Source organism: Neophocaena asiaeorientalis, unplaced genomic scaffold (assembly GCF_003031525.2).
Source record: "Neophocaena asiaeorientalis asiaeorientalis breed wild unplaced genomic scaffold, Neophocaena_asiaeorientalis_V1.1 scaffold49, whole genome shotgun sequence".
In the NCBI taxonomy this organism is placed as follows: domain Eukaryota; kingdom Metazoa; phylum Chordata; class Mammalia; order Artiodactyla; family Phocoenidae; genus Neophocaena; species Neophocaena asiaeorientalis.
Window position 1 is genome coordinate 7,072,352 of NW_020172456.1, and position 16,118 is coordinate 7,088,469.

At 41.3% G+C, this 16,118-nt stretch overlaps 1 protein-coding gene across 1 annotated transcript in view; it reads right to left on the reverse strand.

Annotated features, from left to right (window-relative positions):
- The window catches only part of RGS6 (regulator of G protein signaling 6), a 161,120-nt gene extending 146,522 nt beyond the window's left edge, over positions 1-14,598 (reverse strand). Inside the window, 1 exon segment of the mRNA XM_024737801.1 lies at positions 14,502-14,598. Within this exon segment, the coding sequence (XP_024593569.1) occupies positions 14,502-14,580 (79 nt within the window). The 5' untranslated portion in view covers positions 14,581-14,598.
- Between the last annotated feature and the right edge of the window lie 1,520 nt (positions 14,599-16,118).

Consider the following 16,118-nt stretch of genomic DNA (forward strand, 5'->3'; position numbering starts at 1 on the left):
GTTAAAAAAAATTTAAAAAAAAGATCTGCCCACTAAAGTTAGATCAGATATTTAAAGTCCAGCAGACAGAAAAGAAAATAACATGATGGGAAAAGGTTTTATTTTTAAGCATCAACAATCCAATTAGGTGTTTTCTATCCAGGCTCTGTATAGGTCCTGCAGGAATTCACCAGATAAATCTAATTTGTAAGGTAGAAGGTCAAGAAATGCCTACCATCTCTTATGTCACTGATTCCAACTGATATATACCAACACATTAGGAAGGTTATAAACAAATGTACCACAAAGCCTGCTTCAAAAGGGACTCATCTGAAAAAACCAACATGCACTCAACTCTGATCTTTTTGTGTCAGTGGGTTCCATGGATCCCTTTGATGGCCACCTGTGAGTTCTAGAAAACTTACAGTGTTCTGCTCTTCTTACAGCTACACCTTTCCCCCACCTCTATGCTCATTTCTCAATAATTCTTTTTCTCAAAGTCCATATCGCCCAGGTTTTTTTTTTTTTTTTTTTTTTTCAAATACATTCTTGTTCTGGGACCTTCTTCTTTACTCTAAAGCCTTCAGTTTGGAGTTTCTCACCCAGACTCACTCGTTTCATCCACTACAAATGTATACATCTGCATATTTCTGTGTATTATGTTTATTTGGTGTAGATCATTAATGGGTGCATCTTCACTTTTTCAACCTTTGAGATGATTTGGATAAGTCGGTGAGATTTTCAACTCAGCAGAGTAGCCGGGCAGCACAGAGGTGGGCCTTCCAGCGGGGCTACTTCCTGAAGGGGAGCATAATTCTGATCTTTGATTTTTACCAGGCTGCTGAGAACGTGGTGATCAGTAGCTTTGTAGGGCTTGCGTTAGTGAGGGCATCTTGAATGCACTGGGACACGTGCTCCTCATCAATAGTCTTTGGGAGGAATCTTGCACTTCTCAGCTTTCACCAGAGGCCCCTCACTGTTGTGTTATTTGTCTCTTCTTCCTCACTGAAATCACTTTCGGTTCACTCAGGTGGTTGGTCACATGTAGGTACGGACAGTTTGTTGTCCAGCAGTGGAAGAGAGAAACACTGTGTTGGTTAAACCAGCCTCATTACGTCCATCATTCTTAACCTTTACATCTCAATCTTTACTAAGGAAATGGAGTCCCAATACAGAAGAGATAAAGCTACTCCCAACTGTTGGTCACAGAGGGGAAACTCTGATGTTGGTGATAAAACTGCTGAAATGTTTGAAAGGGTGTTTGCTGGTTTGTGATGGGAGACTGGCTACTTCACAAATGGTTAGAAAGATTGGTGGAGGCTGCTGAGGAGGAGCAAAGGCTGCGATGTAGGCCAATGACTGTTCTGTAGACACAGCTTCCACTGGCACAGTAACAGAGCGGCCGCATATTCATGGATTTCTACTTGGGTTTGGTATGATGTCAGCTCTCTAGATTTTCTCTGTATGTGGCTCTCTACTCTAGTGCCAGCAACTTTAGGAGGATGAAGAGGAACAATGATTTCCTGAAATACCATCCCGGGGTTTTTCTCTAGGGGAGGTTGGTGGGGGTTAAGAGCTAAGGGCTGCTGTGTTGGTGCTAGCACTCTGGCTCTGGGTCTGAACATAATGCTCATGGGATTGGCTGCAACGGTGACTCCATCCAACAGCATTACAATGGAATTCTTCATTGGTGTAGACTGAAGTTCTTGGGTATTGGTTGGAGTTGCGGATGACTTTCCTGTGTTCTAATTGTTATTTTTTCCTGTGCCACAGCAGGTGCTGGCTGAATGACATGTTTGATACTTTGAACAGGTTGAGCATGAGATTTATCTTCTGTCATGGGCTTGACTAGCTACCTCAGCCCCCAGCCTGTGCTGTGCTGGTTGTATGGGACCGGATATTGCTGGACAGTAGACACTGAGTTAGTGTCTGGTTAAGTGGTGGTGGTTAATCAGAAGGTGAGTATGTTGGCAAAATGCATTCTAACTTAATGGAATGGTCTGCTGATGCTACTAGCATCTGAGTCTTTTGAGAACTCCATCATTTAAACAGAGTGGTTTCTTAGCTTTCCCCAATGACTGGTGATGGTTAAGCATGTCTCAGGGCTGTTGTTAGTTACCATTCATCCATATGCTTTTCAGATCCCTGAATTCCGTGGTTATTGTCTCTTGTGTTTGGAAACAATTCTCCATGGATCTCTCACACAGTGGTACATCTTGAGAGTGAGGCATTGCTTGCCCTTTATATTGGACTATGTTTTCAAGGACGTTTAGTCCAAGGATGATGTTTACTTTCCATGTTCAATGATTATAATAATGGCCTCCAACTTTGGGATTACACCTTTTAAAAAATCCTTTATTATGATTTTGTGGCATTTCAGAAGAGAAAAGATGTATGTATTCAATCCATCATGTTAAGTTGGATCCAATTTTGAATGAGTTACCTTATGCCTCACATTAGTCACCAAGTCCTATCAATCTTATATTCTACCTTTTCCTCTGATGTCTGGTATCTTACTATTCTTTCACAGTGGGCCCTGGAGGCGCACAGGTCCTGCCACTGACAAGGTGTGCGACCAAGGAAAAGTAATGACTGCTCTTGAATTTGCAGTTTCCCTGATTATAAGATGGAAAAGATACCAGTTCTTCTCTTAAAGGATTTCTGTGAAGATTAAATTTGGTGTGGCTCTAAAGCTGTGGTTTCAGCTGATGCTGTGTTGGTTACTCCTTATTTTCTACTTAGACTCCCTCATCTAAAACTTCCCTAAGTGGTCTCAGATTCCCTATCTCTTCCTGCTCGATCTTTCATCCACTTCTAACACATAGATGTGATTTATTCTCCTATTTAAAAACCTCTAATGGCAGCCCATTACCTTTGGGACACAATCCACAAGTCAAAGTTCATTTTTAATCTGTAATTATGGTGAAAACTCATATCCTTTTTATAAAAAAAATCTTTATTGGAGTATAATTGCTTTGCAATGTTATGTTAGTTTCTGCTGTATAATAAAGTGAATCAGCTATACATTTACATATATCCCCACATTCCCTCCCTCTTGCACCTCCCTCCCACCCTCCCTATTCCACCCCTCTAGGTGGTCACAAAGCACTGAGCTGATCTCCCTGTGCTATGTGGCTACTTCCCACTAGCTATCTATTTTACATTTGGTAGTGTATACATGTCCATGCCACTCTCTTTGTCCCAGATTACCCTTCTCCCTCCCCGTGTCCTCACCTCCATTCTCTACGTCTACGTCTTTATTCCTGTCCTAACAATGTTAATTCCTCCAATCCAAGAACATGGCATATCTCTCCATCTGTTTGTATCATCTTTAATTACTTTCATCAGTGTCTTATAGTTTTCTGCACATGGGTCTTTTGTCTCCTTAGGTACATTGATTCCTATGTATTTTATGCTTTTTGTTGCAATGGTAAATGGGAGTGTTTCTTTAATTTCGCTTTCAGATTTTTCATCATTAGTGTATAGGCATGCAAGAGATTTCTGTGCATTAATTTTGTATCCTGCTACTTTACCAAATTCATGGATTAGCTCTAGTAGTTTTCTGGTAGCATCTTTAGGATTCTCTATGTATAGTACCATGTCATCTGCAAACAGTGACTGTTTTACTTCTTATTTTCCAATTTGGATTCCTTTAACTGCTTTTTCTTCTCTGATTGCTGTGGCTAAAACTTCCAAAAGTATGTTGAATAACAGTGGTGAGAGTGGGCAACCTTGTCTTGTTCCTGATCTTAGTGGAAATGGTCTCAGTTTTTCACCACTGAGAATGCTGTTGGCTGTGGGTTTGTCATATATAGCCTTTATTTTGTGGGGGTGAGTTCCCTCTATGCCTACTTTCTGGAGGGTTTTTATCATAAATTCTTGTTGAATTTTGTCAATAGCTTTTTCTGCCTCTATTGAGATGATCATATGGTTTTTCTCCTTCAATTTGTTAATGTGGTTTATTACATTGATTTGTGTATATTGAAGTATCCTTGCATTCCAGGGATAAACCCCATTTGATCATGGTGTATGATCCTTTTAATGTGCTGTTGGATTCTGTTTGCTAGCATTTTGTTGAGGATTTTTGCATCTATGTTCATCAGTGATATTAGCCTGTAGTTTTCTCTTTTTGTTACATATTTGTCTGCTTTTGGTGTCAGGGTGATGGTGGCCTCGCAGAATGAGTTTGGGAGTGTTCCTGCCTCTGCTATATTTTGGAAGAATTTGAGAAAGATAGGTGTTAGCTCTTCTCTAAATGTTTGATAGAATTCACCTGTGGAGCCATCTGGTCCTGGGCTTTTGTTTGCTGGAAGATTTTTAATCACAGTCTGAATTTCAGTGCTTGTGATTGGTCTATTTGTATTTTTCCTGGTTCAGTTACCTTGCTACTTCATCTGCTGTGTATTTCTCTGTCTTCTCATTTAGCTTAACTTACTGTGTTTGGGATCTCCTTTTCGCAGGCTGCAGGTTTGTAGTTCCTGTTGTTTTTGGTGTCTGCCCCCAGTGGGTAAGGATTGGTTCAGTTACCTTGCTACTTCATCTGCTGTGTATTTCTGTCTTCCCATTTAGCTTAACTTACTGTGTTTGGGATCTCCTTTTCGCAGGCTGAAGGTTTGTAGTTCCTGTTGTTTTTGGTGTCTGCCCCCAGTGGGTAAGGTTGGTTCAGTGGGTTGTGTAGGCTTCCTGGTGGAGGGGACTGGTGCCTGTGTTCTGGTGGATGAGGCTGGATCTTGTCTTTCTGGCAGGCAGGACCACCTCTGGTGGTGTGTTTTGAGGTGTCTGTGAACTTAGTATGATTTTAGGCAGCCTCTCTGCTAATGGGTGGGGTTGTGTTCCTGTCTTGCTAGTTGTTTGGCATGGGGTGTCCAGCACTGGATCTTGCTGGTGATTGAGTGGAGCTGGGTCTTAGCGTTGAAACATAGATCTCTGGGAGAGCCCTCACCAAATGATATTACGTGGGGCTGGAAGGTCTCTGGTGGTCCAATGTCCTGAACTCAGCTCCCACATCAGAGGCTCAGGCCTGACACCCAGCCGGAGCACCAAGACCCTGTCAGCCACACAGTCTTCCCTCTTGCTGCTGGACTCTGTGTGGACCACCACCCTGTCCTCATCACAGAGGGATGCTTTCACGTAGGTAGTTGTAGAAGGAATGTGTCACACACTGGTGGAGAGGCGGGGTGCTGGACAGCCCAACGGGCTCCAACAATGGGTGAAACTCTGTTAATCACTTTTTGTGTGGAATCCACAGCTGTAAGGATGAGAGGAACAGAGAACTTGAAGGGTATACAGCAGGTGCCTCGCTTGTGTCTTGCTGTCCCATAGGCTGTTAGCCATCAGCTTTGGATTTCATTCCTTGTTGCCAAAAACACTTGTGGGTCCACATCCGGCGGTGGTTGGGGATCAGGGTCTCTCATGGAAGTCGTAGTCCCCTGAAAGCACAGCTACCGCATGGAAAGGAGTGCCACCTCAGCTCCTCGCCACTGGCCTCTCCACAGGGCTCCAGGGATTCTTAAAGTGGCATACTACTTTTCATATGAGAAATAAGCATGTTTTTGAAGATCTGCTAGTATTGTAGGATCCTCTGTGGAGGTGGGGGGTGGCTGTGGCTCACTTCAGGGACAGACACTGGCAGCAGTAGTTCTGGGAAGTCTAAACTTCATATCCTTTTCATACTAAGTTTTTTTGTTTTGTTTTTTTTGCGGTACGCGGGCCTCTCACTGTTGTGGCCTCTCCCGTTGCGGAGCACAGGCTCCGGACGCGCAGGCTCAGCGGCCATGGCTCACGGGCCCAGCCGCTCCGTGGCATGTGGGATCCTCCCAGACCAGGGCACGAACCCGTGTCCCCTGCATCGGCAGGCAGACTCTCAACCACTGCGCCACCAGGGAAGCCCCTAAACTTCATATCCTTTTAATTCCTGTGGCTGCTCTGCCAGTGTGTTCCTCTCCTCAAACACATATATTACCGTATCTTAAACTCCAGCCACATAAACAAGCTCGTCCCTGCTGAAACCTGGCATAGGTTTCCTGTATTTGAGCCTCTGAAAATTCTATTTTCTCCTCCTCATGAGTAAGGCCTAGTTCTAAAATTATTTCCTGTGGTAGATCATTAGAATATTGGTAAGTTTCCTGTATTTGAGCCTCTGAAAATTCTATTTTCTCCACTTGAAATGACCTTCCTCCATTTCCTCCTCATGAGTAAGGCCTAGTTCTAAAATTATTTCCTGTGGTAGATCATTAGAATATTGGTCTCCAATGAATCGTGTCTCCCTATTGTCAATGTGACACTGCTACTCCTACACCAGGAGATGGAGTTGGTTTCTCCATCCTCTTCAATCTAGGCTGGTCTTGTGACTTTCTTTGAAGAATAGATTGTGGTGGACTTGACATTGTATGAGTTCTGGAGGCTGGGCCTTAAGAAGCCTTTCTGTTTTCATCCTCTGTCTCTTGGAACTCTGAAACCAGCAGGCTGTGAAGCAGTCCAGTCTAGGCTACTGGGGGATATGAGGAGACGTGGAGGAGAACTGAAGCCTCAGCGAAGAGTAGGCACCACAGCCAAGCAAGTGAGTGAGGCCATCATAGACCCTCTAGTCTCAGGTGAACCATCGGATGACTAGGGCCATATGGGTGAGACCAGCAGAACAACTGCCCCAATTGCTAATTCATGGAGTCATGATCGTGAAAAGTGAAAAAATCATTATGGTTTGTGGTAGTTGGTTTTATAGCAATAGATAACTGATACACATCCTCAGAGAAATATTCTAGATATACTCAAGAAAAACTCACGATTCTCTCCTCTGGGCTTTGTTTATTCTTCTAGTAGAGTGCATAGCTCACATAACTACTGGTCTACCTGTATCTGTTTCTCTCACTACATTAATAGCTTTTGAAAAGCAGAGATCAGGTTTTTACTCATCATCATGTCTCCTGTGCCTACCCTAGTGCGTGGTACAGAGAAATCATGTGGATTTATTACCCAGGTAATATACTCACCATTTCCTGAAATGCTTTTACCTGCTCTCTGGAACACATGGTCAACCATAAGTAAGATTTTTTTTTTAATATCCTCAACGTTTTCAGTTAATATTCCCTTTATCTTCTTTTTTTTTTGCAGTACACGGGCCTCTCACTGTTGTGGCCCCTCCCATTGTGGAGCACAGGCTCCGGACGCACAGGCTCAGCGGCCATGGCTCACGGGCCCAGCCGCTCCGCAGCATGTGGGATCTTCCCGGACCGGGGCACGAACATGTGTCCCCTGCATCGGCAGGCAGACTCTCAACCACTGCACCACCAGGGAAGCCCTCCCTTTATCTTCTTGTTCTTACCAAATAGGACTGCTTCCCTGTAGCCCTCTTAGGTGGTGCCTATCCTCCCTGCCCCATGCCTTATACCCCTCGGGGTTTGAAGGCAGGTAAGCAACGTCTTTGTTTCTCATGGCTTCATTCAGACTGTCTCCAATCCCTCTCTCTTCTCTAAAGAACACTCAGCTTCGACTCCCATGACATCGGGTTAAACCACCTGTACCCCTTGCTGTGAAAGTCACGTAGTGATACCTGGGTCCCAGCCTCTCACTCCATGAGGACTCACAAGCACCCTCTCTAACACTCCCCAGTAGTGATTTCAATATCCAGAGAGCTCAATCTTCCAAAATCATGACCTCTTAGAGTTCCTTGACCTCCATTCTATCTCAGTCACTTATTCCCATAGTCATACTTTCCATCTTGACACCACCAATATATTGCAACCCCTCTACAATCTCAATTTCAAACATCCACTATCTAATCACCACCTCATATATTTCCAGCCCTCTTTCTCTCACCTCCAGTTCCGAAATTCCTTTGTCACTGGAACCTACAAATTTATTGTAATCATTACTCTTCACTGTTCTTTACCATCTCATGTTCTCGCTTCCCTCCTTAGTCAGTTAAAATTTAATGGTCAGGAGGGAGGGAGACCAAGAGGGAAGAGATATGGGAACATATGTATATGTATAACTGATTCACTTTGTTATAAAGCAGAAACTAACACACCACTGTAAAGCAATTATACCCCAATAAAGATGTTAAAAAAAAATTTAATGGTCAGGACTTCCCTGGTGGTGCAGTGGTTAAGAATCTGCCTGCCAATGCAGGGGACATGGGTTCGAGCCCGGGTCCGGGAAGATCCCACATACCTCGGAGCAACTAAGCCCGTGCGCCACAGCTACTGAGCCTGTGAGCCACAGCTACTGAAGCCTGCACACCTAGAGCCCATGCTTAGCAACAAGAGAAGCCACCTCAATGAGAAGCTCACGCACCACAACGAAGAGTAGCCCCCACTCGCCGCAACCAGAGAAAGCCCGCATGCAGCAACAAAGACCCAATGCAGCCCCAAATTAATTAATCAATCAATTAATTAATTAAAAAAATACAGTGAGTTATTGTTTAATAAAAAAATTAATGGTCAATCATTTTAGTTATTCTTTGCCTCTCTTTTGATTTATAACACTCTCATACTTGCTTTAGCCTTTTAAGGACTTTTTTTTAAAACATCTTTATTGGGGTATAATTGCTTTTAAGGACTTTTAATGAAGTCTAATTTTCTACCTGATACATGCCTGAAATCAAGGGAGCTAAATGCGGCCGGAGAAAGATCTGCCTCTCTTTAAATTCATAAATATTAATAATAACCAAGAGGGTCTTTAAGCTACCTAGAAGTCAAAACTCTGTTTCCCTAGTCCAATCTCTTTACTCTCCTAAATGACTAATTCATAGCTTCTAATCTCTTCCCAGTCCTTTAACATCTCTACTGTCTTTGCTGCCCATATTACTAAGAACATTTAAACAATTAGAAGAAAACTTCTACAAGCTCCCACCACCCCTTTATGCTTATTTGTACCTCTGTGCATTTACTATGCTTCCCTCCTCTTCCTATGAATACACTGTACATGTTTCTAGCTAAAGCTACCCATGTACCTGTGCATCAGATTCAATCCCTTACCTCCTTGTCGAAATCAGTCCTTGAATTTTCCCTCTTTCTCCTGCACCGTTTTTTCCTCTTTACTGAATCAGTCTCATCATCATACAAACATACTGTGACTTTCATATTAATTAAAAAACCTACATATTCTAATCTCATTTGCCCACTTAGATACTACTGCACTTCTTCCTTTCAAGGAAAACTCCTACAAAGGCTAATAATATTCACTACCTCAACTCACTCTCCTCCCATTCTGACTTGAACCCACTCCAGTAAGGCTTTTTGCTCTCAATGCTTCATGGAACACGAACTTATCAAGGTCAGCAGTGAAGTCAATGTTGCTAAATTCAGTGGTCGATTCTCAGTCCTTATCTTACTTGACTATCAGTTACATTTGATATAGTAGATCAACTCTACTCTTCCTTGAAATACTTTCTAGAAAATGTGGCTTCCAAGAAACCATATATCCTCCTGATATTCCTTGTCTCCAGCCACTCTTTCTCAATTTGTTTTGCTGATTTCTTCTTTTCTCCATGTCCTCTATATACTAGAGTATCCCAAGTTTTAGGACTTGGACTATGTTTTCTACCTACACTCACTCCCTTGGTGAGCTCATTAATTCCATGGCTTTAAATACCATCCATATGCTGATGACTTATGTCCCAGCTCAGACTCTCCCTGAAAAATCTAGATCTACAAACCCAAGTGCCTACTTGTTATTTCCAGTTGAATGTATAATAGGTCCTTAAAATTTGACATGTCTAAAAATTAAGTTTTTGCAAAAACAGACATATAGATGGAGCAGGTTAGAAAGCCCAGAAATAAACCCATGCAGTTATGGTCAATTAATCTACAACAAAGCAGGCAAGGATATACAATGGAGAAAAGACAGTTCCTTCAATAAGTGGTGCTGGGAAAACTGAACAGCTACATGTAAAAGAATAAAATTAGGACGTTCTCTAACACCATATACAAAAATAAACTCAAAATGGATTAAAGACCTAAATGTAAGACCAGATATTGTAAAACTCCTAGAAGAAAACAAAGACAGAACACTCTCTGATGTAAATTGCAGAAATATCTTTTTGGATCCATCTCCTAGAATAATGGAAATAAAAACAAAAATAAACAAATGGTACCTAATTAAACTTAAAAGCTTTTGCACAGCAAAGGAAACCATAAAACAAAACGAAAAGACAACCTACTGAATGGAGAAAATATTTGCAAATGATGCAACTGACAAGGGATTAATTTCCAAAATACACAAACAGCTCATACCACTCAATATCAAAAAAAGAAACAACCCAATCAAAAAATGTGCAGAAAATCTGAATAGGCCTTTCTCCAAAGAAGACATACATATGGCCACGAGGCACATGAAAAGATGCTCAACATCACTAATTATCAGAATAATGAAAATCAAAACTACAATGAGGTATCACCTCACACTGGGCAGAATGGCCATCATCAAAAAGTCTACAAATAATAAATACTAGATAGGGTGTGGAGTAAAAGGAACCCTCCTATACTGCTGGTGGGAATGTAAATTGGTGCAGCCACTATGGAGAACAGTATGGAGGTTCCCTAAAAAACTAAAAATAGAGTTACCATATGATCCTGCAATCCTACTCCTGGGCATATATCTGGATAAAACTATAACTCAAAAAGATACATGCACCCCAATATTCATTGCAGCACTATTTACAATTGTCAAGACATGGAAGCAACCTAAGTGTCCACTGACAGATGAATGGATAAAGAAAATATGGTATATATATATATACGCACACATACACAATGGAATATTACTCAGCCATAAAGAAGAATGAAATAATCATTTGCAGCATCATGGATGGACCCAGTGATTATCATACAAAGTGAAGTAAGCCAGACAGAGAAAGACAAATATCATATAATATTGCTTACATGTGGAATCTAAAAAAAAATGATACAAATGAACTTATTTACAAAACAGAAATAGACCCACAGACATAGAAGACAAACTTATGGTTACTAAAGGAGAAAGGGCGGGGAGAGATAAATCAGGAGTTTAAGATTAACATATATACACTACTATATATAAAATAGATAACCAACAAGGACCTACTGTATAGCACAGGGAACTCAATATTTTGTAATAACTCAATATTTTGTAATAATAATAAAATATTATACATATATATGTATAACTGAATCACGCTGCTGTACACCTGAAGCTAACACAACATTGTAAATCAACTGTACTTCAATTAAAAAATAAAAATAAAGTTTTTGATTTCTTACACTTCAGCTAAACCAACAAACAACCCCCCTGCCCCATTCACAGTCTTTGTCATTGAACTTAATGGCAACTCTGTTCTTCTAGTCACTCAAGCCCGAAAGTGTAGAGTCATCATCAATTCCTTTCTTTCTCTCATATTCTACATCAGATCTATCCGCAAATACTATTCTGCCTTTAAGCTTGAATTGGAATCTGACCACTTCATATATCTCCAATGCTGACAGCCTAGTCTGAGTCACCGTTTTTACAATAGCCTCCTATCTGGTGCTTAACCTCCCAACTCCCCAGAGTACGTAGAAAGCAACAGAGTGATCCTGTTGAAATATTAAGTTAGAGCATTTCACCCCATGCTCAAAGTCCTCCGGGGGCCTTATAATGACCAAGAAGCTACACGATCTAGCTCACCATTATCACTCTGACTTCATCTCTATTATCCTTTCTTTTCTTCACTCTATTCTAGTTCCCTCTTCTTAGTTCCTCAAAACACCAGGAACATGCCTGCCTTGGAGATTTAGCACTGGCTTTCGGGAATGTTTGTTCCCTCAACATCCACGTAGTGCAACCCCTCATCTCCGTCCATCTTTACTCAAATGTTACCTTCTCAGGAAGTTCTTGCTTGGCCACTAGTTCCAAAATTTTAACACTCCTATCCCCTTTTCATACTTATTTTCTTCATTGGTCTTTATCACTATGGAAATTCTGCAAATTTTCCTTATTTATTTTGTTATCTCCTCTACTAGAATCTAAATTCCATGACAGCAGAAATTCTGACCTGTTCCATTTACTTCTGAATCCCCAGTGCCCAACAATGCTTAGAAAATGGTAAATACCCAGTAAATATTTGTTGAATGAATGACCAGGTATACTGAAAGAAGAACCAGATGGAACTTTAATAAATAAAAATAGGATAATTGAAATAAACACCTGAAAGCTAGACTAAAGGTAAAATTATTTTTCAGAGAACACCACAATGTCAATGAAAGAGATATATGCCATTGTTCATCTTATGAAACTAGCATAAATTTGGTACTGAAACTAGCATAAATTTGGTACCAAAACCAGCAAGCAGGGTAAGTAAGAAAACCAACAGACCAATCTTGCCCATGAAAATAGATACAAAATCCTGAACAACATTTTATCAAGCAAAATCCAGAAATGAGTGAAAAAATATAATATATACTAGCCAATATTAGGGTATAATTCCATTTATATAAATTTCAGAATGAGAGAATACTAAGAATGCAAGCATCTTTCATTATCCAAATCTACTTGGTACTTGAGTTCAGACAGTGACAGTCTGAATAATAAGTTGGGATACTTACGGGTATCTCAACTGAATACATTTATTTATTTTTTTTTTTTTTTGCAGTACGCGGGCCTCTCACTGTTGTGGCCTCTCCCGTTGCGGAGCAACAGGCTCCGGACGCGCAGGCTCAGTGGCCATGGCTCACGGGCCCAGCCGCTCCGCGGCATGTGGGATCTTCCCGGACCGGGGCACGAACCCGCGTCCCCTGCACCGGCAGGCGGACTCTCAACCACTGCGCCACCAGGGAAGCCCTACATTTATTTTTTAAAGTAACATATAGTATATTGACTCTTTTTTTTTTTTTTTGGTGTGCTGTTCTATGAATCTTGACCTATGTATAGATTCATGTCACCACCACTAACCCAATCAGAATACAGAACTGTTATGTCACTCCAAAACTCCCCCAACTCCCAATCCCTGGCAAATATTGATCCATTCTCTATCACTACAGTTATTTTTGGTTTATTTATTTTTTAGAATGTCCTACAAATGGATTCATATAGTATCTAACCTTCTGAGATGGATTTTTTTCATTCAGACAAATGACTTCGAGATTAATCCAAGTTGGTACATACATCAATAGTTCTCTCCTTTTTATTGCTGAATATGGATGTACCACAGTCTGTTTATTCATTCACCCACTGAAGGACATTTGGGTTGTTTCCAGTCTTTAGAGATGATGAATAAAGTTTCTACGAATATTGACAAGTTTTTGTCTGAAGGTAAGTTTTCATTTCTCTTGGATAAGTACCTAGGAGTGGGATTGCTGGGTCACATGGTAAGGATATGTTTAACTTTGTAAGAAACTTCCAGAGTAGCTGCATCATTTTACCTTCCCACCAACAGCATATGAGAGTTCCAGTTGCTCCATAACCTCACTGACACTTGGTATTGTCAGCATTTTTATTTTAGCCATTCTATTGGTGTGCAGTAGAAACTTAGTCCTTTTGTTTCCCCCAAATGGGAAAGCAAATAGCTAGATTTTGATAGTTAGGGAATCATCTAAAATTTTATCTTTATTTGGTTATTGGTTTGGATAGTAAAGGATACACACCTATGTGGAAAGATTGTGAGGAAAAGCAACAATTTGCTTAATATAAAAGTAGATAGTGGTTCCTCTGGTGGAAAAGGAGGTAGATGCCATCCACTATATTCCCTAGAGGCTCTAAGGTACTGAGGATGTGTTCTTTATGAAGCGGCACTGTGGTACATGTGACCTGTTCTATTCTTCTTGAAACTATACCAATGTGTTTGATAGATTTCATAATTAACAATTTTTAAAGAGATATTTGAGCACAGAAAACACACAAAAACCCCAAAGTAATGCAGAAAAACATTTTAAAACCACTTCTTTCAAGAGTTCAAGTACAATGAGTTAAAATACTTTAAAGTATTTTGTAGAATTTGAATATAAGACTTTTTTTTTTTTTTTTTTCCTGTACGGGGGCATCTCACTGTTGTGGCCTCTCGCATTGCAGAGCACAGGCTCCAGACGCGCAGGCTCAGTGGCCATGGCTCACGGGCCCAGCCACTCCGCGGCATGTGGGATCTTCCCTTACTGGTGCACGAGCCCGTGTCCCCTGCATCAGCAGGCGGACTCTCAACCACTGCGCCACCACGGAAGCCCCATAAGGCTTTTTTTAAAGCTTGTTTAAAACTAAAATAATTTCTTTAATATTTCTGCGCTTGTGTACACCCCATAGGCCAAATGGCTGATGGGCTAGCCAGTTTATTAATGAGTTTGTTTCTTTCCAGAAGCCTCAACCATAGGCTGGTCATGGTTAGACCATTCTTAATGACTGGCAAACAGTAGCTTCTTCCTAGAAACCAGGATCAGAGCTTGACTTTATATAAGAAGCACAGTGAACATATCTTTGCTATTCACAAACTATTAGACACCTCCCAGGTCACAGTCAAGGCTACACAGCACTTCAGCAACACTTCCTTGTTGCCATCAACATCTTGGAAGGAGAACATTTACCTGTGACAACACTGGGGATCTTGGAGAGAAAGCTCTTGACTGTTCTGATAGGCACACCACCTGTCTTGTCATCTTGCATCTTTGTAATGATGTCTTCAATCTGAAAGAGAGGAAAGCAAAGAAGCGTTACTGTATCTCACAAAGTAATAGTAAACAGTACCTTTATAAATAGCCAAAATGTGGGAACATGGATGCCAATAAGAGATATCAGGAAAAGCCTCTACCTCAGCCAATAAACATAGTAGCAGGATCTGCTATGGGCCAAGTGCTGGGGATAGGGAGGCCAGGGGTTATATATAAATAGCATGAAGCATGGTCTGTAAGAACCACCACTTGCCCCCAGTTCAGCAAGTAAGGAGAAAGAAATTCTTGATAGGATTGGATCCAACATGCAATTCAATATGTATGTGATGAAATTCCTCCTCTTTCCTAAACTGGGTTTATATATAGGTTGAACCATATGAAATTGTCACATTCGACCTAAAAATGGCAATTTCCTATAGTTGAACCTAACATGTTAACATACTGCTGTTAGAAGTACAGGCGGGGCTGCCTCTGGGACCAGAGAAGGATTCAGCCAGAGTCACACAGGGGAAAAAAATAAAAGAGTACAAACCAAGATATGGAAAGTGCTGATCTGGAGAAGTTGGAGGACAAGTGTCATGGTTGTGAATGGTGGCATGAGGGGGGTCATCTTTAGCCAGGACTAAGATGGAACAAGAACAGGATCCTAGGGCTTCCCTAGTGGCGCAGTGGTTGAGAGTCCGCCTGCCGATGCAGGGGACACGGGTTCGTGCCCCGGTCCGGGAGGATTCCACATGCCGTGGAGCGGCTGGGCCCGTGAGCCATGGCCGCTGAGCCTGCGCGTCCGGAGCCTGTGCTCCGCAACGGGAGAGGCCACAACAGTGAGAGGCCCACGTACCGCAAAAAAAAAAAAAAAAAAAGAACAGGATCCTCTCCTTTTGGACTAGAGAAGACCACACTATCATGAGAAAGACCATGGTGGGCTACGGCTTGGAGCCAGGTGAAATTGTATTGACGAGACAAGATACTGTGTACATAGACTGAAAACAGAACAGAGAGAGGAGATGGACTACCAAGGAGGTAGGTGCCTAAACTGGGAAACCAATCTGTAGCTGAGAATTTACAAGCCAGATGCAATTTCCTGGGCAGAAATCTTCAGAATAGGATACAGAGCAAACTGTTAAAAGGACATAGATCTTTTTGTCCCGGGAAGGGCAACTGGAAAAGGGAAGATAGTGCTCAGTTTTATCACATATTTTGTTCCCCTAAGCAACAGAGTGTATTTGAAACAACAGGATGGATTCTCTGAGTGCTTCCAGAGTAGAGTCACATAATTTTAAGTCTAGACATTTAAAGCTGGAGTTCACCTAGTCTAATGTACTAGTATAGCAATTTGTGAGTAAGTTTCTCAAATCACATGACTAACAACTTATTTGAAAGAAATAGGTAACTTGTTAGAGACAAAGTTAGCATAAGATATAACATAATGATAATGATAATATATAATAGCCAAAATATATTAAGAATGTATTATGCAGGTACAATTCTAAGTACTGTAGATATATTATCCTATTTAATTCCCATGATTACTTC